General features: G+C 43.8%; 1 protein-coding gene across 1 annotated transcript in view; it reads left to right on the top strand.

Moving 5' to 3' along the window:
- Positions 1–5,883: 5,883 nt before the first annotated feature.
- The window catches only part of ANKRD50 (ankyrin repeat domain containing 50), a gene marked incomplete at both ends in the record, with an annotated part of 38,269 nt that continues 21,772 nt past the window's right edge, over positions 5,884–22,380 (top strand). Inside the window, 2 exon segments of the mRNA XM_084263102.1 lie at positions 5,884–5,894; positions 5,896–6,393. Of these exon segments, the coding sequence (XP_084119228.1) occupies positions 5,884–5,894; positions 5,896–6,393 (509 nt within the window).

The following is a 22,380-nucleotide window of genomic DNA, read 5'->3' as shown; positions in this document are numbered from 1 at the left end:
TGCAATCTTTTGGCTAAAACTTTATTTACTTATTCTTAACTAGTATGTAATTAAGCATAAAACTGTACCTAGAGCCATGCATGTGTGACACAAACCTTCCCTCGTGTTTTAAAACCAGGTGCTGGAGTATTATGTCCAGTTCTGGGCTCCCTGGTATAAAAAAGACAGGGATCTCCTGGAGAGAGTCCAGTGGAGGGCTACAGAGATGATTAAGGGCCTGGAGCATCTCCCCTATGAGGAAAGGCTGAGTGACCTGGGGCTGTTCAGCCTTGAGAAAAGAAGACTGAGAGGGGATCTGAGCAATGGTTATAAATATCTGAAGTGTGGGATGCAGGGGAAAATGGCCAGCCTCTTCTCAGTGGTCTGTGGGGACAGGACAAGGGGCAATGGCCTCAAGCTGGAGCACAGGAAGTTCTGCACCAACATGCAGAAGAACTTTTTCCCAGTGAGGGTGACAGAGCCCTGGGACAGGCTGCCCAGTGGGATGTGGAGCCTCCTTCTCTGGAGATACTCAAGACCTGTCTGGACACCTCCCTGTGTGACCTGTCCCCTGTAGGGAACCTGCTTTGGCAGGGGGGTTGGACTGGATGGTCTCTGGAGGTCCCTTCCAACCCCTACAATTCTGTGCTGCGGTGCAGCTCAGGTTAAGGGGGAAGGTTGCCACAGCTTCAGACCACTAAAGCTAAAAGAAGAGAGGTTTGGTTAGGGTTGGTTTTTGTTTGTTTGTTTGTTTGTTTGTTTTTTTCCAGATAGGAAATTTTGATCTGTTTCATCTTTGTGTCTCTTTCAGGTCTTATCTGTCAGTCTTGTAGCCTGCAAGGTTGCATCCAATTATATTGCGCTTGGTTTGCTATCTATGTCAAACTAAGTTATACAAAACCACAAAATAAGGTTTGGTTCTTATCCTGATACGGTCTCATTAACTACAACATTGCACAATTGTATCAGTAATATCTGACTCTCAGCTATAATAATTCACTAGGATGATGTCATCTAAGCTGTCACGTTATGTATAGGAGGTACTATGCAAATAAACTTGATAACAAAATGCCTTCCTTGCTCTTGAAAGTTGACTTCAGGGTCTCAGTTTTCTGTGTACAGATAAAAGACCCCAGACAAAGTGATTCATAACTCTCTTTTTTTTTAACCTTTTGAACTTTTTTTTTAGGATTTTTTTTCCTTTTTAAAAGGATTTATCAAAGTGGTTTGTATGCTTTTGCTTCCTAATAGTAATTCGGTGGGGCAGGGGTGTGTCAATACAAAGCCTTCACCTTTAGGTCACACATACATCCTTTTGGAAAGAAGCATGAGGGTCATACTTTGGATCTTGCAATAGTTTGTCATCTTTTCAAAAAAAGACTAAAAATCCTAAGGGTGTAATTATATTGTAGGCCTCCCACAGGGTTTTTTTCCTACATCTCTCCCCCTGTTCCTTCCCCTCTACCTCTTCCCCTTGTCATTCCCACAAGTAGTTCATGCTCCTCACATTAGCTGTAGAAGTGATATGCTGACAGATGCAGTACTCACATGCAGTTAGTTTTGCAGGGGGAGTTACTTTGTGTTCTCCATCCCATGCTAAAATCAACATATTGCCATCTGGTTGTAGGATTTACATGTTAGTGTGGAAAGGTTAGTACTTCTACAACTATTTTCATGAGCTTCATTGTGGTTACATTGTAGTGTCTTTGATTTTAGCAAGCTGTTATTCCTCCTGCTGCCATATATTCATATTGGTTAGCGTGGATTCTGACAGCACCTGTGCATGTGATGAATTGGGGTTTCATTTGTGTCTTGGTCGTCAGAGAAGCAGCAACTCGTTTTCCCCTGGGTCTCACCACTGTCTAATTTCATCTTTGTGGGTTAGTTTGAGGTTTTTTTCCCCTCTCATGGAGTCTAACACTTGTGCCTAAGATCTGCCTGAAGGTGTTTAATCTGCAATTGCTTCTTGCAGGTTCTTGACCATTTATTTTTCCTCCATCTTAGTCAGCTGACCAGAACTGTAATTCCCCCTCTGTCCATCCCCCAATGTTATCTAACTCTACTCCTTCACTGTTAAAAGAAGAAAAAAAGAAAGTATTTTACAGTTTGAAGTCTCTTGGAAACTTGCATTAGTGTCAATTTTTGAAGTCCTGAGTTTCCCCAACATTTCAAAACTGAAGGGTGGTACTGCTGGAGGGGAGAAAAAAACCCAAACCCCATCTTAGAGAAGGCCATTTGCCTGAAGCGCATGGTTAAAAACCCACCCAAAACAAAACAACCATCCAACTTTTTCCTTACTGCTAATCTTATTTCTGCTTCTCCCCCACTCCCAATTGCTTTGCAAATTCGTAATTCACTGCTTCCAAAGGTTCTTCAAACTTGTTCTACTGGTTTTTAGAAGCGGGCGGACTTGTTTTTCTAAGCTCCTCAGTATACCGACTGCATTTATTTAATTTTTCATTTTGCTCCTACAAAGAACCTCGGGACGCTCCTCAAAGGGCCTGAAATCACTCTGTTGTATCACACGGGTGTATTCAGTGTGCGCTCCACAATACCTTAATTACCTGGTACATGTAACCGTACGGAGCCGCGCTAAAATGAAGGCAGTGTTTAGTAATCATAAAGGCCTTGATCCCAGAGCTAATGGGAAAGCGCCTCATCACAAACAGCCTGCTCAGCTCCGCAGGGAGCAAATTTTAATGAGGATCCTTCCCTCGCTGGCTGTCATGCGGCCAAAATAAAGGGGAGCTCTCCCGTTCCTTGCCATGGGTGGAAGGGGGCTTCACAAGGGCCTCCTGAAGGTATCCAGGCGCAAGTTCTCCCCTATTTTTTCTTCTGTTTTAGAGTCGGCCAACGGTTTGTAAAGGCCCATGAATCGTGTAACTCCAGGGTGGCTATGATAATGTTGTGTGAGTGCGGACTACTCCCGGTCCCTCGGGCTGGGGCCAGTGAGTAGCCAAGCCCCTACGCCCTCGGCAGCTTTGGGAAAAGGCCTCCTGCTTGCGTGCATCGGTCCCCAGAAGTGAGCGGGAACCCTGGGAGCACACGGCGAGGGTAAGGACACAGGCCAGCTCAGGGCAGGAGGCGGCCGGGCAGCGGTGCGGCGAGCTGCTGGGCCGGCGCTGGGGTGGAACCGAGGGGAGCGAGGCCTCACACGGGCCGCGCACGGCTTCCACACCGCATACCGCGGCGTCTGAAGCGTCCCGTCCCGGGGGCCGATGTACCAGCCGCTCCCGCTTCCAACCAGAACCTTTGTATTCATCGAGTTTTGCTGCTCTGCAGCGGGCTGGAAGGTGCTGGGCCGAGGGTTGCCCCCGTCCACCACCGCAGGAGACAGCCCCGGGGGCCCCGATGCCCCGCTCCCCACCTCCCCCCCGGGGCGGTCGGGGCTGCCGTGCCCGCGGGGCGCCAGCGGAGGGAACCGTGTTGCCGCCCCCTGCAGGGCCGCGCCGGAAGGGTCCCGCCGCCGCGGACGCTGAGGGGAGGCAGGCAGCTGGCGAACGCCGGGACAAAGCCCGGGGCGGGCAGAGGGACGATGTAGGAGGGGAGCGGGGGGGGGGGTGCTACAGGAGCGCGACGAAGGGACGCGCGTCCTGTCTCCCTCCGCCTCGGACTACTTCGCCCCAGATGTCGGGCGACATCTGCCTCCGCCGCCGCACGCGCTGGAGAGGAAGGGGGCGGGGCTGACGCCGGAGGGGGCGAGCCGGGGCGGGGCCGCGGGCGGCGGGGCGGAGCCGGGCGGAGCCGGGCGGAGGAGGGTGGGTCAAGGAGGCGCCGAGGAGAGTATCAAGCGGGCTGAGGCGGCTGTGGACCGGGCTGGCCGCGGGCCTGGCACGGCGGCGCCTGGGGGCGGGAGCCTGGAGGAAGAGGAGGGGCGCGCCGCGCCGCTGCGGGCAGAGCCCGAAGGAGCAGCAGCGGCAGCTGCTGCCGCCGCTGGGGCGACGGCGGAGGTGAGCGAGCGGCGGCGGGGAGGGAGGCCCCTCGCCCGGCCGCGGGGGAGGTGGCGGCGGCGGCAGCGGCACGTCCCTTGGCGGGGCGGCGGTCGGTGGCGGGGCGGCCGCTGCGCGGCCGGGCGGGGCGTGCTGTACCTGCCGCCTGAGGCGGGCAGGGGACTGACACCCGTGTGCGGGGTCGGGGTGCGGGGAGGGGAGGCTGTCTGCCATCGGGCTGCCGCGGGGAGGAGCGGGGGAAGAACCGGCCGCCTCAGCGGGGTGGGGGCGCGCTGCGGTGCCCGGGATCTTTGTGCGGAGCCGGGTGTGTGTGTGTGTGTGCAGGGGGAGGGGAGCGGGGGACAGGGCGTGTGTGCTCCGCGCCGGGGGTAGGAGAAGCGGGTGAAGGGCGGGAGGGGTTGGAGGGGAGGGGGGAGATTCCAGGCTGCTCCTTGACTCGGTTTTTTTTTCCCAAAGGGAGATGGCCGGGCTGCCGGGGCGCTGCCGAAGTGACTTTTGAGCCGGGTGGGTGTCAGCGCCTCGGCTGAAAGCAGTGGGAGCCCGGGATAAAGGATTTCGGGAGGATGGCGGGGGGTGTGGGTGTCGCGGTGGGGACGGAGCTCGGCCGAGGGGAGCGGAGCGGTGACAAGGGCCGCGGGGGGGTGGCGGCTTGGGCGGTGAGGTGCCGGCGGTGGGGTGTGAAGCCGTGACCCGGCAGCCCGCCGGGCGCCCCGCTGCCGCCGAGCCGCGAACAAAGAAGTGTGCGAAGAGCTCTCGGCGGCTCTCCCGTGTAAAATAAACTTAAAGAAAAAACCCCACCCGAAAACCGCCCGAGCAGGAGACAGACCGGGTGAGGGGGAGAATTCGGTGGCGGAGCCTCGTTAGGGAGACTGTGCCTCGGATGAAGGGGGTATGTTCTGTCCTCCGCGGCAGGAAGCACAGGACTTGCTGCTCCCATGGCTTTTAAGGCCACTGTCATATCTGTTTATTGTGTTTCGCTACGGGATTTTTTTATACGTGGCACCTTGTAACAACAGATTTCTTAAAAACAGCTTTTTTTTAGGTTAAATGGCTTTAGTAGTGCGAGGAAAAAATAGAGAGTAAGAGCCCTTGACTTTACTCTTTGTTTGTCTGCGTTTGCAGTTGACTAGATTATGACTTGCACGGAGGGTTAAAAGTGCTGTCCTCTTTATTTCAGAGCTCTAGGGGAAGATGTTGTCTCTTCTGACATCTTGCGACTGAGATACCTGAGAACAGGTTCCATAAGAATCCAGGTTCCTGAAGAAGATGCTTGTGAATGGATTGAAATAAGAAGCTGTAAACATCTATTACTATTTTTTTACCCCCTCGTCTATACCGCATAAGGAACCATCGTCTCAAGCACTTCTCAGGCGCTCGCCCGGATGTACGAAGTCTGCAGAGCTCACTGTCCAAACTGACCGTTGTTTAGTAAGTGGTACTTACCCACATTGGTGGTGTGTATATAGTACTCTGAAGAAAAATCACTTTCTCTATAAAATTCCCAGAAGGAACATTTTGTTGTGGACAGCTTTTCCTGGATGTATATCCAGAGAGATTAATGCCTAGGGTTGAAAGGCATTTAGTATACACTGAGAAGTTGGCTTTCCCTCAGTTTTTCCAGATGTATTGTCCCCTGTATGCTGGGAACACACACAACCGTGTAAACTACAGATGCAGCTATGGAGCTGTATGAACTTCTGAGCCATATGCGAAGTATTTTTGAGTGCTGGTATCAGACACTGCTTCATGATGTCAGCTGAACTATGATTGTGTTGTGCTAGTCATAATAAAGCATACAAATGGAGTGACACCCTTCCTGAGAAGAGGCTGATAAGTTTTATGGGAAAGGTTAACTGATTGCCGTAACCTCTGTCGAGTTCTGCGCAGAGCGTTCTTCTGCGCAAGATGAATGCATATCTCCTGGCCCGGAGCTGCTGAAGGTGTACTGCTGCTTATGACAAATCCAAGAGAAGAAGCTTCATAAAATGGCTCAAACCAGCTTGCTGCAGGGAAAGCAGTTTTACTGTAGGGAGTGGGTTTTCCACAAGCTTCAGCACTGCCTCCAGGAGAAAGCTAACTGCAGCGGTAGCGCTGCCAACAAACCATGTCTTGTAGCAAATTCTGGGAATAATACCGGTGTTGCATCAGGGAAAGGAGCTGCCTGGGGTGTCTTGTTGGTAGGAGGACCTGGAAGCGGGAAGACAGCCCTCTGTACTGAGTTACTGTGGCCAAGCTCACCTGCAAACCTGCAAAGAGGCTTACATCGTCAGGCACTAGCCTTCCATTTCTGCAGGGCCCAGGACTCTGACACGCTGTGTGTTGGAGGGTTTATTAGAGGTTTAGTTACACAGATTTGCCGTAGTGGACTGATCCAGGGATACGAGGATAAACTACGAGATCCTGCTATTCAGAGTCTCTTGCAACCTGGGGAATGCGAGAGGAACCCTGCTGAAGCATTTAAAAGGTAAAAACAAATTTTGAAACCTCAAAAGTATTGAAAATCTGAATAATAAAAATTTGCTGGCTTCTCTTTAGGTCTTCCTTTCAAAGAGCACACCAAGGAGACACTTTAAAATGGGTTTTGTGGCTTGTTTTCTCTGTCAGAGCTTGCCGACCCACCATGGAAAAATCTGAGTTTGTCCTTATAGCTAGATGTTTAATTTTTAAACAGAACTTAATAGCAAATTTATTTACAGTTGTATATTACTACCCTCAATTGTAAATGGTGGTTTGGAAAGAAGTTGAAGTCATTGACTTCAGAGTAGAAGATACCTAGTCAGTGGCCTTCATGTACCATAAACATAGGGCAATTGTCCTTCACAGACCTGAAACAGGACTTACAGGATTCTTGCAAATGCTTCCAGTGTCATGCTCTAAGAGAAAACTGGACTAATGGATCTCTGGATCTGATCCAGTGCATTGTTTTCATGTTTATCTATAAATATGTGTTAGGAAAATGTCAATTAACTTCTCCTGTTACTTGTCACAATATGCATAGGCTGTTTCAAATCTTTATTGCTGTGTGTAGATACTCCAGAGTGTTAAGTGGATCAGAAATTTACCCAGAGGGCTCACCCAGCCCCTTTGAAGGTTTGTTGGATGCCTAAGATGAATGAAACCACTTTTTTTTTTACTCGGTGTTCTGTGACAAACCAAAGTCTCTTCAATCTGTCTCAGAACTATGCTTCTTTAAGGATACTATTGTGTGTGTATGTAAGAGCGTATATCCATAGATCACTTAGAACAATGTGCTGTCTTGAGCACAGCCTTCACAAGCACGTGCCTATTGGTCTTCTTTCCCTTGGGTTACAATGAAGGAAAATTCAGAAAGGGTAAGTCTTGTCTCCAGCAACAGAAGTTCCATTGATTGTGTTGCCAGCACAAAACTTCCCTGAAATACTAGTTAAGCTGAAGTTCTTTAGCAGTGTGAAATGACATACCTTTTTTTTGTGGTACTTAAGGGTTTGCTGAATGATGTTTGCAGTGTGTATATATATGTATATATATAAAGTCTGGTAGTTTTGTTGGTTGTTTTTCCTGAGTACTAAAACTGGGTAAACAAGCGCAGAGATTACAAGCAAGCACCACGGTTCATTGTCATGGTGGTGTAAAAGAACCTTCCAGTTCTGATAGCTGTTATGTCCTTGCCCACTGCTGAATAAACAGGATGCACATCTACATTGTTCCCAGTATAGTGTCCTAAAACAAATAGTCCAAACCAAGACTAATTCTGGATTTTTGTTTGTTGCTAAGGGAAGATGCAACTTCTAGCAGCTATTAAGGTCCTAATTTCAGAAGTATTAAGCCCTCTCAATTTCTAATGAATAAAATCCTGGTGGAATTAGGGGTCTGTGGATGGAACAGCAGACTGGCCATCTAGCTTTAGGCAGTCTTCTAAACTCATGGAAATGGATTCATCTGCTGGGTAAAAGCCCATTCATGTTTAAAAGTTTATTATAAGAAAATCATACTAGTTTAGTACAGGGAAGTTCTTTCTAAGACCTGGAGTCCTTCCTGTTGACTTGTGGAAATACACTCTGCAACCCAGACAGCTGTACAGTAGGTATGTTTATTACATGTGGGTGCACAGAGGATGGCTCCACCACAGACATGCATGCCAAACATGGCAATTCACCTTACAGCAGAATGTTACATCTTCATGGGATATTGCAGTACACCTATACATGTGCATAACCTGTCCTGCTTCGTATTAAAATTAGTCCCATGAACTCATCTCCACAAACTCCTCCCAGTTGCGCCTGTGCACTGTCGCCTAGTGGTGGTCATCGGGGGGTCTCAGGATGAAGGCTCAAAGTCTTCATCAGATTGGACCTTTCACCTTCTCCCCTGGCACATGCATAGTTGTGATCCTTCCAACGGGGCAGGATTATCCTCCTTATCAGTTCCAGGCGCCACCTTCCTTAGGATGCTTGGGTCACAAGTCACAACCTTGCTCTCATTTATTTTGTTCCCCTTATCGGCTTTCCCCCCAAGCATCTTGCAGTAGTTATAAATGTGTAAATTCAATTACTAATAACTAACATATAAATAAGAGATTTCTTATGTGCCCTTATACCCCCCATCACTGTTCTAAGCATGATTACTCTAAAGAACTGGAGTCAGGTAAATGTCTTAGACAAAAATGCAGATTGGAAATATATAAGATACTTGTGATTCACTCAGCTTTTTTAGGTAGGACTGATTTTTACGAGTGCAGGGTTTAATGATGGGCTGTTGGAGTATTTAGGTCAATATACAGGGTTCTTGGCTTTACACTGGAAAAATAAAATATGGTGCCACATCTGGTACTCATCTTTCCCTTCTCAAATTTTGCAGTGGTGATAGTGAACTCTTATTATGCTAAAAATACTTACGCTGTGGTGCAACAGTATCAGTCAAGGGGGATGGGGTTTTTTTTGGGGGTGGGTTGGTTTGGTTTTGGCCCTTCACGTACTCCCTTGCTACCCACCTGCCCTGATGATCTGCTCTCTTCATTCTCTTAGATTTATGGGAAATGAGGTGTTAGAGCCAAGGTGCTGCCCTGGGAATTAAGTTTTCAGCACTGTTGCAGGGGGCCAGGAGAAGGCCACAGCCAGCAGTAACGCGAGTTTATTCTGCTCGAGTGGTACTGGGCAACCCCTTCCCCACCATCAAACACCTTCATCAATTGTTAATTGCACTTTCATTACTACGTAAAGCAGCGTATAACAAAAACACAGGGATTTTTTGTGGTTTCTAAGACTTCTCACTGAGCACTTTGGTGTTGGGGTGTGTTTAGATGTGCTTTCTGCTAAGTGAACGTGTTAATGTGAAATGAGTTCTAGGAGGTCAGCCCATTGCCTTTCGCATCATGTGAAGACACTGAAACAGCATAAAGCTCTGGTCTCAATACTCTGTTGATTTTTACCTTAAGTTTCTTATTCGATAGAAGATGGAAAAGATCTTCCTTTAAAGCTACTGTGAAATCTTGACTCTGCTTTGCAGAGCTGCTCAAGACTCTTACGTGTTTGTTGCCAAAAAGGCAAAGACTTCTCTTCATAAGTGCAAGACAAGATTATGCTCTTTTATTTTCTGCTAGTTCTAGAAATAGCAAGAAAGAAAAGCTTTCTGGTGCCTCATAATGTGTCAGTTTATAAGCAATGTAAAGGTCATTAGTTAAAATAGTGAATCCTTGTCAGAAAGAACACTTTCTAAGTAGGTTTTCAGTAACCTTGATGGTCGTAGTCATCTACCTGCAAGTGATGACTTGTAGAGTTAAGACTTTCTTCTCCTCTTTGAGTGCCTTCTCTTAAAAGTGTCCCACATATTTGTGATCTTAATGTGCCCTTAAAGATTCTTTTAGGGACAGATTTGCAGTTTTGAGGAGCTGGAATGTATTTAACAAGCATTTGTGGCTGTGCTGACAGCCAAGAGAAAGAACTGCTGCTTAGAGCATCTCTTCTGAGGCACTTTCTTCTCACGCATGCAGCACTAGAGCAGAAAGCCGCCTTAAATGTAAGGGAGAATGCTGAAGCCTCACCTTAAAAATTTAAGGTGAAAATCACAGAATCATAGAATGGCATGGGTTGGAAGGGGCCCCAAGGATCATAGAGCTCCAACCCCTCTGCCACAGGCAGGGCCACCAACCTCCAGGCCTGGATCTACACAAGGTTGCCCAGGGCCCCATCCAACCTGGCCTTGAAAAACTCCAGGGACGGAGCATTCACCACCTCTCTGGGCAGCCTGTTCCAGCACCTCACCATTCTCTCTGTAAAAAGCTTCCCCCCTCCCCCCCTCCCAATATCTAATCTGAACCTTCCTTCCTTTAGTTTTAATCCATTCGCCCTTGTCCTGCCAGTGTCTATCCTTCTAAAAAGCTGATTCCCCTCCTGTTTCTCTGCTCCCTTGAGGGACTGGAAGGCTGCAGTGAAATCCCCCAGCAGCCTTCTCTTCTCTAGGCTGAACAAGCCCAGCTCCCCCAGCCTCTCTTCATAGGGGAGGTGCTCCAGCCCTCTAATCATCTTTGTGGCCCTCCTCTGAACCCTCTCCAACAGTTTTACATCTTGTACTGGGGTCCCCAGACCTGGACACAGGACTCCAGATGGGGCCTCATGAGGGCAGAGTAGAGAGGAACAATCATCTCCCTGTCCCTGCTGGCCACCCCTCTCCCGATGGAGCCCAGGATACCATTGGCCTTGCGAGCTGCAAGAGCACACTGCTGGCTCGTGTTAAGTTTCTCATCCACCAGAATCCCCCAGTCCTTCTCAGCAGGGCTACTCTCAAGGAGCTCTTCTCCCAGTCTGTATCTATGTCTGGGATTCTTCTGGCCCAAGTGTAAGACCTTACACTTGGCAGTGTTGAACCTCATTAGGCTCACCTGAGCCCACCTTTCCAGCCTGTCAAGATCCCTCTGGATGGCTTCCTTTCCTTCTGTTGTGTCGACCACACCACTCATCTTGGTGTCACCCGCAAACTTTCTGAGGGTGCACTCAATTCCATCATCAATGTCACTGATAAAGATGTTAAAGAGCACCGGTCCCAAGACAGACCCCTGGGGGACCCCGCTTGTCACCGGCCTCCACTTGGACCACCTGTTGACCACCACCCTTTGTCCGCGTTCTGTCAACAGTTTCTTATCCACTGGATGGTCCACCCATCAAATCCACATCTCTCCAATTTAGAGATAAGGATGTGATGGGGGACTGTGTCAAAGGCCTTGCACAAGTCCAGGTAGATGACATCGGTCACCTTCCCTTTATCTACTGATGCTGTCACTCCATCATAGAAGGTCACCAGATTGGTAAGGCACGACCTTCCCTTGGTGAAGCTGTGCTGGCTTTCCCAGATCAGAATATATAAAGGAAATGGCAGAGCCTTACAGGCTCTGAAAGTAAGAAGAAATGATGTGTTAAACTGAAAGAATTTAATTGAAAAGGTCTATTAGGCAATTCTTCCCTATTTAAATAGAAAAGTCAAAATCAGAACAACCCAAATTCCATGATGCTATCTCTATGGTTGTGCATGGGGGTTGCTTTCAGGTTTACTGCAGCAAGAAAAGTTCTGACCTTCCAGCAGTTCATAGGAATGTAGGCAGCTATCAGTTATCCAAGGCTATGAGGACATAGAGGAACTCTGATATAAACTGTGGGTAATACTGACATTTGTTCAGCCTAGCTGTAAAAAGCCATCTACTCATACAGTCCTGGTTCGCATTCCTCATGCAAATGAGATGAAATTAAATGCCTTCAGCCAGTAGGAGAAGGCAAGTAATTCCCCATGTGTTGCGGTACAGTTAGGATTAGCAGTTGGAAAGCAGAGTTTGGTTAATTCGCAGCCCAGAAAGTGTATGTTACTAGAAGCACAGAACTATTTTACCCTGCAGGGTTGCCTTCTTTTGCAGCTGATGCTCTTGAGTTTGAAAGACATCTGTGACCAGAGCTCCTGAGTCAGCATCACAGGATTTAGAGGTAGAGCATGGCTGTTAAATAACATAATGTTTTTATGCTTACACTATAATCACTTTACTATGTGTTGGTCTAGGATAAATTAGAGCAAAACCAGATTTTGCTGTGGTGAATTGCTGAAATTAATAAATAAATTTAAAAGAAAAGGTGAATTTCTCTGTCTCCCAGCAGGTTAGTGCAGGTGGAGCTACTTTGTTATCACTCACAGGTGAAATTTCTTGCTGTCTTCTGGAAGTCTTCAAGAAACTTCAAATCTTGTGAGACTTTTCACATAATGATTTCTCTGATAGTGAATTTGGGTCAATGATGTTTGAGTGTTTGTTTAGTTGTGAAGTGTCCTAAAACTGTATTACTAAAGTATTCCTAATAAAATTACTCCACTTACTTGCACTGCCAAAATTGCATTCCCACGCAAATAGCTGGCCCTGATTGGTAGGAACCCAAGAAAAGAACAATTTAAAAGAAGAAAGGAAAAAAAAAAAAAAGTTGCTGAACAGACTTGTGATTGTCTAATAACTTCATAGAGGTTTTCTTAAGCTGATTTTTACATGTTTTCTTTCACCAAAAAATGGATACCGAAGAAAGTGTGCCCCAGAATTTAAGTATCCTTTTTTCAGGAAGGAGCCAGATTATTAATTTTATTATGCATGCTGGTGCTAATCTCAGTGTCGTGGTTCCTTTTGCAGGTTCCCAGACAATCACAGCTTTTTTCCCATTTTTGACTCCCAGTCTCTGCTACCCGTGTTTGAAACAGGGAAACTGTAGAGAATTGACTAAGCTAGACAGGTAGCAAGAGGCATCCACACACAAGCTAAAACAGTGGCAGTAAGGGGTTGTCGGATGTTGTGGTTGCTGTACTAACTTTCTGTGGTATAGTTCGCGTGTGTCTGTGTGCACAGTAGATTTGTATTGTTACGGGACGTGACCAGTAAGTGAAATAAAAAGTGAAGCAGTTGTTCTCTAGAATATGCAAATATCTGTAGACTTGATTGTAGAAGGCATGAGAGGTCATGTAAGGTTTTAAGCTGACTGCAGGTTGGAAGCAGGGATTTATGTTGAGTAAAATGGAAAGCCTCCTTGTGTGAGTCATTCCTTTGGACAGCATTAGAAGTATAACAAATCTTGTGCCAATAACTTATCTATGTAAAATTGCTTCTACCTGTTCAGAGGAAAACTCCCAAGGGTCGAGTTTCTGGTGTGGCCACGTTTGGCGTATCTCAGAAACGGAATTCAGAGTAAAACTGGGATTGTCAACCAAGGCTAAGGAGCATTTCCTCCCCCTCAGCCCTTCATCTGCATTGGCCTTGCATGCTACTAATTTATTTTTGTTCTTTGCTCTTTCCTGTTTCCCTCAGGAGTCATCAGGCATCATCAGAAAGTTGTGAGTTGGAGGTGACTGAGAACGCTTTTACCCTTATCTAGATAATAAGGGGAAACATGTTTTATTTCAAGTTCTGGGTTGTTTGTCTGACAGTGTAGAAAACCGCATATTTGTTCAGCAGACGTTCTGTGACTGTTGTCTGGGGACTTGAAATCTGCACTACCGAAATGCCGTTTTTCTTGCCGTTCGTTTAGCGTAGACGGAGGAACAGGTTTAGAAGTTGATGACAGATGAAGTGTGAAGAAGCTGTTCTTTTTAGAACTCCTTATACGATCTTTGAAGCCAGTAATATAATTAAAATTATCATGGATTGTGTAGGCTTCGTTGAACAATTAATTAGTGAGCTTTTCACTGTTTTGGAGTAGCTTATTCTTAATTGCAAAAGCTGAAGTGGTTTTCAGAGTAAATCTGCGATGTGGAAGGCCAGCTCCTCTCTTCCTTTCCTTTCTTTATCCATTATTTTTTTCTCTTAGCTCTTTAGCTATCAGAAAGTTTCAAATCTACTTCAATATCTGAGGCCAGAGATTAATTGAAGCATCCTGACTTTCATGGGGTTGATACTTTGACCTGGAAGTGATCTGCATGTCTTTTTTCTTCAATCTTCTCCTTTCTTCTTGGAAAGGGCTGCTACACCCTCTGCTTCTGCAGCTCCCGAACTGTCTTGGTCACTAGCTTGACAATGGTTACAAAAGGAGGGTGTGAACACAGGTATTGTCAGACTCCTGATTGCATAGAACTGTAAATGGCAGAAACAAAAGCCAAGGGCTAACTGTATCCTGTTTCATGTGAGGAAAGATATGAATGCATAATGAATTAATTTACAAGACCCTTTAAAGAAGGTTGTTAAATCTTCCAGTGTGTTTGTTCATTTACCACATGTAAGTGTCAAATGTGCAAGTGACTGATTTCAGCTGTGGGAGGGAAGGTTGTTAGGGGACCTCAAAATTAAGTCCACCATCTTCTTCCCCAGGCAGAAGAAACCCAGTCTGTTTCTGAGATGATTGCTTCATCTGCTGTTATGCTTCACAATCCTTATCAGGAAAAAATGTCCACATGTCTAACCTGAGGGTTTTTTTTCTTGCTATAATCTAAGCTTTTTATGACTTACGGGGTTCTCTAGAGACATGAAAAACAGAGTTTTTCTTTCCATTTTGGGACAGCCTTTTGCATATTTGAATACTGCTTTATTCGCTTTCAACTCATCGTTAAATTAAGTAATTCCAATTTGTTAGTCTTTCCTCAGAGGTCACACCTAAGAATGCACCATTAAAAAAATCCCTTAGCTAAATAAAATTTTCTGTATCTAAAGGGAAATTTTCTTAGCAACTTTTTAGATGTGTAAATATTTGACATGCTACTTCTCTACTTTCCCAGCATCTTGTCCATTCCTACATCTGTCATTTACATTTGATTAGAATCCTGAAGCTAGCTGCATCATAATCTAGAGGAGCTTGACTTGATACGAGATAAAATTCTGCTGGTAGTTGGAGCCAAAACTATGTTCTGTTAAAAGCAAGCTCATTTCACTTAAAATCAAGTTGGTTTGTGTTCAGGACCCCTTTGTAGCCTTCCTGTGGTGTACTGATGTTCAGCGTCTTGTCACCTCCAGCATGCCAAAGGAGAAGAGTGAGAGAGCTTCTTGGTCACCTCTCCCTTGTAATCTGTGGCCTGTTTCAAGTCTCAGTTTGAGATTCCACAGTAGCTGGTGTTGGAATGACAAGCTCTCAGCTCTGTGTGATTTAAGGCTGGATTCATGAAAGGATGTAAGCGTCTCTGCTTCTTGAAAAGCTTCAGGCTGTCAAACATAGTCAAGCCAAAACATACATGCCTCTCTGTATCGCTGACAGTGCTGTGTTCTTAATCATAATGGAATAATTACAATTTGATCTTAGTATCTCATTTCTGGTGAAGAAAGCTTGTGTCAAAAAGATGTACTTTCAACATCAAGTGGCTGAGGTACTTTTTTTAAATTAAAAAGTTTACTCCTATGAATTGCATCAGTCGGACTGGACAGTTTTACAGCCTTTGGCTGCCTAGCAGATTGATCTGTGGAGGCTTACACTTAGTGATTGTGTAAGTGAAAGTCATAAAATATTAAAAATAGTAGATAGACTTCACAGCAGAAATCCTTTTATGACTCTTTATAGGAAGTAGTTGCATGTAAGCTGGTATCTGCAAGATCAAAAGATCTTGTGAGATCTAATGAAGAAAAATGGTGAACAAGACAGTCTGCCTGAAAGAAATAAGGAACAGTACAAAAAAATTGCCTTGCACTGAATCTTAATGCTGTGTTCTGTGTAGTGATGCACTGTAAAGATGTGAACTACTACAGTGTGTTAATGCTAAATACTGTATAGTACTTGTCTTGGATGTAGCTTACTAGTTAGAGCAGTCCAAGTAATTAATAATACACTGTCTGCGCTGACATTCACTTTTGTGCGATATGGGTCTGTTAATTTATAAGTAATTATATATTTGTCACATGTATTAGAGATGCTTATGGTCAATACATAACTTGTCTACATTTTAATTATTCAGTGACATAAATTATTTTGTACTAAAAATGACAGAGGCAGGACATGGACTCAAAATCATACTGATTCATGGGTGAGATGAGAAACTGTGTTTTGTAAGAGCGTGCACAAGAGGTTAAAGAGAATCTACCACCTCAGCTTGTATTTCCAGCACAATGAAAGTGAGGTTGGACAAGGTAAATTAGTGTTTCATAAACTCACTCTTCTGTGAGAGTATTTTGATTCTGGAGCTTCTGGTTCCTAGCATGTATGTGTAATGCGCAGCTGATGCTTTAAACTTTAAACTGATGGTACGTTTCATGGAAAAAACTGGTTCTGGCACTCTAGACTTCTAGGCTGAAGCTTAAGTACTTTGTGGCATGTTTCTCTTTAGGCTTTTCCCTTAAATCTGTGGAGTTAACGAGTCACATAGCAACAGTTAGTGTTTCTGCAAGGGCAAGTTGTATGTTCTTTCATTGTATGGAAGCACTGCATACAGGCTGAACATAATACCTTTTAAGGTTTTAACCTTTTCAGTTTAAATTACCATAAGAAAGTTTCCCTGAGGCATTTTAATAATGACAACTTACATAGACCTTTTTGTCTTCTACTTCTATAGGCATTAACATTTTGCCTTTAATCTGTGTGGTTCAGTCTTAAACCTTACAGGTTTTCCTATAAGCTGTTTAGTTAGATGGACCTTCATAGCAATTCTCACTTTCTAATTATTTCCCTTGCCTCCAGTTCATAGCTTGTGCAAGGGTTTAAGTTTCTTTTCTTCTTTTTTTAATGAAAAAAAATGAAAAGGATTTGGCGGATTGTGAAGTAGAAAGGATTTAGTGTGTCCAATATACTGGGAAAAGATAGTACTGAAGTATCACTTCTTGAAAGTGTTAGTGAAGCAATGCATTGAGGAGGTTTCTGTTTCTTCCATGGGATGATGTGTACAAAGTACTGGTAATGGCAAGAAGTCTGTCCTTGTCTAGGAGCAGAAACGCTTTGAATAGCTAATGCAGAAACAATGATTGAAGAGTCATGCTAAGAAAGAAATAATCAGCAAAATCGGCAAGTGGGAGGAGACAAATAAGAAAATAATTATGTTGAAATAAGGTTTGAGTTGTAGGTGTTCAAAGGTATTGCGGAGGAGGTGCTGCAAAGAATGTAGGTGTGTGGGTTCCTGGTGCACATGATGGCGTCAAAATGTGATGGGATAACATGAAAGAACTGAAAATGAGATCAAGGAAAGAAGGCAAATGAGGACATTTACATAGCTGATGAAGGGAAGGGGGCAAAACAATGGCAATCAAAGTCCTCCCTGTGTTGGGTGTTTGCAGATACCTTTGCACAGAGCAAGGACTGAAAAGTCTTTGTTGTTGATGGAAGGTGATTGAACTCCTTGAAGAAGTTTTGGATGCTCTTGTTTAAATTGACAGGATTGGGAGGAAGAATGGCAACAAAGGATAATATGTGAATGGACTTTAGGTCCGTGGCATATGAACTATGTCTCTTCCTTTCTTTTTTAATCTTTGTCATGTAGTACGAGTTGGTAATACTGATGTGTGTGCAAAGAAGGGGAGATGAGCATCTGGCTGCACAGACACATGCTTGTGTGCTAAAGATGATGACACCTTAGATGAAAGAGGTGAGAGGAATGGAGCATGGCAGCATCTTAAGCTTATTTGAAGAATCATGGAGTTTTCCTGGAAGAAACAGAAAACTGTTCAGAAGCTCTAGGCTGGTTAAGGAAAATAGCAGCAGCACGGAGATGACACTAATGGGCAGATAGGAACGAGCCTCATAGAGAAAAACTGTTAAGAATGGCATTGCAGTGTAATTTTCATTTTAAAGCAGTTAATTAACTAGCCTTGGTTTAATTACATTAGCTCTTGTGCAGTCATGGTGAGCATGATAGTCACTGAGCTGTCAGTCTTTTTTTCTACGCTTTCATGAGGTAGTTTCCAACAGGATATTGGGAAAGAAAAGCTGGTTTAGGGAAAGCACAGCTGATCTGCAATAACAGGGATTGTTTCCTATATGCTTGTAACTTTCTCTAAATTGCCCAAGGAGTATCAACTCTGCCTCCTCTACCAGATGGAAACTTCAGTAAACAACACAAAGAGAATAAAAGAGATTGTTACAAACTCGTGTTAGGCATCCTTGCTGGTGCACTGGTGTAAGTGATGGCAGTGGTACTGCCACACATGACAAGTCTATAAACACTTAGGTAAACTTTCCAAACCTTATCTGCAATCCAGTGACAAGTGTGTGCATCAGTGTAATTTTGGTTGCTTTATTTTGTGTGGTACAGTGTGGCTACTTCCTGTGTTTCAGCTTCATTCCACTTACCTTTTTTCATCAATTTTTAAGAGAAAGTACTGTTAATTTTTTTTTCTCCTAAGGCAGTTTGTAGCACATTGACATTAATTTTAATGATTTCAGGTATACCTCCTATTTAAAATGATTATCCATAGTAAACACTCAGTATAGAAATTGTTGAGAGCTGGGGTGGGGAGAGGAGAGAATGTAGTTTCTGTCGCTTGTGCTATTGTAGTTAAGGCTAAAAACAGATCATACCGAATACAAAGCCACAGAACCAGTTCCAAAGCTAATTGCATCACTACTGTAAGATAATAGAATCAGGTTCGCGTAGTGCTAAACTAATGAGGTTTTTTTAAAGTAAATTACAGAGAAGATACAGAAAGGATCAATAGGAGAATTACTCAAATTAAGAGAAACTATCTCTGTCTGGTGTTGGAGGAGAAAGAAAAAATCAAGAAACCACAATGTAACTAATACAGACCCAGATGCAGGAGAAACATATGCTTTGGATTCTACTTGGGGAGTATGGGAGAATGCTTTTGGATGGGACACATGAAAGCTGCTCTATCTGTTGGCTCTTCAACTAAGAGAGTGCAGCTAAAGGTTAGGACAGTTCCCTTTACTTGAGAAAATAAGATGGAAAAAGATACATTGTAATGCAAACATAGGAAGAAAGCAGTCTCAAGTGCTTGACTGGTAAGGTAAAAATCTTAACAGCTTTTCATCTGGTATTTGTGCAGAGGATTTTCTGTAAATGAGATTGGACAGTATAATCCTGCAGTCAGGTCAACAGTTGAAGCATGGGGTGTTTCATGATGATGTGCAAGAAATGAGAAAGGCAGGTATAGAGCAACTTGATTGGGGGAATGATCAATGTTTTAAAACACATATTATTGTTTATCCTGGTTTCCCCAGGTAGGTAATTCAGGAACCCCTGCTCTGAAGAGAGAACTTACTGCTGAAATAGCTGCTGCAGCAGCACCTCTTCTTTGTGCTTCCCCACCAGTAATGTGTTGGGTTTTCTTTCTTTCAGAATCAAATGCATGGGAAAAGTCGAATTATTTAGGTGATTGTCAGACTGAACTGCAGGAACCAGACTGGTGAAGGGGCTGGAGGGCTAGTCACATGAGGAGCAGCTGAGGGAGCTGGGGATGTTTAGCCTGGAGAAGAGGAGGCTAAGGGGAGACCTTATCACTGTCTACAATTACCTGAAGGGAGGTTGTAGAGAGGTGGGTGATGGTCTCTTCAGCCAGGTGACAGGAGATAGGACAAGGGGGAATGGCACAAAGCTGTGCCAGGGCAGGTTCAGATTAGATGTGAGGAAAAAGTTCTTCACTGGAAGAGTTGTCAGGGCCCAGAACAGGCTGCCTAGGGAAGGTGCTGAGTCACTGACCCTGGATGTGTTTAAAATATGGGTAGATGAGGTGCTCGGGCATACGGTTTAGCATAGGACAGGAACGGTTGGACTTGATGATCTTAAAGGTCTCTTCCAACCTGGTGATTCTGTAATAACGGTGACTGGTTTTGGTATTGTGCGTTATGCTGTCTCTTGTTACATGGTCATAGAACAATGGAATGTAGGGCTGGCTGGGCATTACGCTTGCAGTATAGCCTGACAAAGCCGTACAATTTAATGTATACAGCACAGTTTTCTACCTGTCTCATCAGCAGCATTTTGTGTCGTTTCTGTGTCTAACGCTTCTCTTGCGTAACAAATACCGCCGTGTATGTGTGTGTATCTTCAGATGTGTTTATGTTCTGCATAAATTGAGAGGGAAGAAAGAAATGGGTTTTGTCTATCCAGACTGTAGAATAATACCGACAAATTAAAATGCCTGCAAAGCTACAAGAATTTCAGTTCCGTTGTATACTGTTCGGATAACACTGTTTGTAGAAAATCATACATTTTTACTAGTTTTTTAAATGGTTAAGGGCCACATAGTTAATAAGGAAATCTATTAACTATGTATTTCACTGTATTGTACCTTTGGCTTCATAAATGATTTAAAACTAACTCCATAATTTTATAAATATTCAGAAGTCTGTGGTTGAACTGCAACATGTAGGAGTTGGTACCACAATAAGAAAACTAATAAGTTTATATATGCAACAGAATATATTAGAGTAAGTTATTACCTGACCTTTACAGGTATGCAAAAGAAGGACCAATATAGGTAATTCTCTCATTTCAGCTAATACTTTTCAGTGAGTCTGATGTTGATGTTTTCATGTTGTACATTTGATGCAAAATGGACTTTCTTTAACAACCCTACCTTTCTTTAGAGAGAGATTGAATTGTGGAAACAAACAATGAGAATTTAACTGGTGCTTCATAGAAAGGAAAAGTGGTTTTTTTCTTTTTTTTTTAACTCTTAAATACCTGATGGATGACAAATCCCGGGGTAAATTTAAACAATAAACAGACAACAGCTCAAAAACTGGGGGTGGAAGATGAGAGGAAATAGTGTTATTCATATAGGGTCATGGGGCGGACAAAGATAAGTGAGGTTGTAATCAAGTGCCTTCAGGTGTCTTTATACTAATGGAAAAATGGTATGGGGTAAACAAGCAGAACTGGAAATATTAGTACAGAGTCAAAATTTATTTAAATGCTCTAAAAGAACTTGTATAACTGGTATGTTAAAAAAAAAGTAGCTTGTTAAGGAGTTGTTTTGTATGTGGCATCCTTGCTTGTAGACTAGAATAAACTGTTACCTTTATGAGCTGTAAATGAAACTACCTACCAAACACCCTGTTAGACCATCTTATATATGTAAAAGTTCACCTACTTCGGTAAAGTATTGTAGTTGTCAGTAACTAAGAGAGATTGCCACACATCTAAACCATGTGTTTCCTAAAATACAAATGTTTTACTCTACCAAACCAGCAAGATCAAGTAAGCAAAGCTTAAGATACCAAATGGAATTTTCCAAGGCACAGAATTTGGATGATAATGTCTGTATAGTTGGAATATTTGAATAACAAAACACATTAGGAGATAGACATCAGCTGGGAAAGCATGATATCAGCAGGAGTCTGTTAGTGACCATATTTCTAATGTCAAAGAAGAGAAAATAGCTGGTGGGAGGACAAAGATTCGCTTTAATCGGATTGGAAAGAGCCAGCTGAGAAAATGAAAGACAACTTTTGGAGACAGTGGCAATGAATTTATCTTAAATGCATGATGCTTAGAAGAGAAGAAAGAAGGACAAACCAAAAGCGGTGGACTTGGAGATATTGGTGACCTTAGATAATTTGTGTGCAAGATCTCACGAAGATGGGTATGTGAAAGGAAGGAATTAGCTGGGAAGAACAATGAGAGGTCTTGAAGCAGTATATTAAATGTCCAGTTTAGTGAAACTGAGCTCCTCATCATTCCTATGTTAAACACCAGAAGGAAGGCTGCAGCAACAAAGTAGATGACCTACTGAATATGAAAGTAAAAGTAAAAAATGAGGGCAATCCTGAAAGTTTAAAGTGCATTGTTTGTGTTTCCTGCAAAGCACGTTTTCTTTGGTAAGAAATAACTTCACATGTATGTTACCGGAATGAAGACAACATCCACCAAGTGTAGGTCTGCTGTTCACTAGGGAGGAAAAACTGATAGCACTGGGAAAGATAAAATGTCCAATGCTTGCATGTATTGCCCTTTCTGAGAAACAGTCATTTTGCAATCAGCTAATGTAAAAAGTCTAACAAAAAAAGATTAAAAAAGAAACAAACCCCGGATTAAATAAAACCCCCACAGAATAGGTGAAATGTGTTCAATCAGCTCAGCCTATGAACTGTTGCTGTCTTCAAAGGGCAGGTTATCTTTGACAGGATGACTGAAAATTCAGACTTGAAAGAAAAGGAGATGTATTTAGTACCTTGCTTTTAAAAGGGACAAAAAGTATGGCAATTGAAATAAAAAAATACCAGAACAAATAACCAAACAAACTATATGCAAGCAGCTGGAAGATAGGCAGCTAACATAGTATGACATGGTTAAGTTTTGACAAATCTAGTCTAACTTCTTTTTGTAAGAAACAAGTAGTAATACTTGTGGATAAGTGACAACCGTAAATGTCACTGTGACTCCAGAAAGGCTTTGATGCTTACATGAGGCTTGTAAAAACCGGCTATGTGCAAGGCAGAATTATACTGACTCTGTGTAAAAAGATTTGAGTAACTGTACTTAGAGATTAATTACCAGTAGTTCATTTTCAAACCGTGTTTGGCTCTACTGAGGTCTGTCCTGCATCTGTGTCTCTTCGGTGTGTTCCTTAGTGGTCTGGCTGAGTAGAGGGAAATGG

Source organism: Gallinula chloropus (genome assembly GCF_964237585.1).
Source record: "Gallinula chloropus genome assembly, chromosome: 4".
Classification (NCBI taxonomy): domain Eukaryota; kingdom Metazoa; phylum Chordata; class Aves; order Gruiformes; family Rallidae; genus Gallinula; species Gallinula chloropus.
Note: the sequence above shows the minus strand (reverse complement) of the source record. Positions and strands in the feature narration are given on the sequence as shown.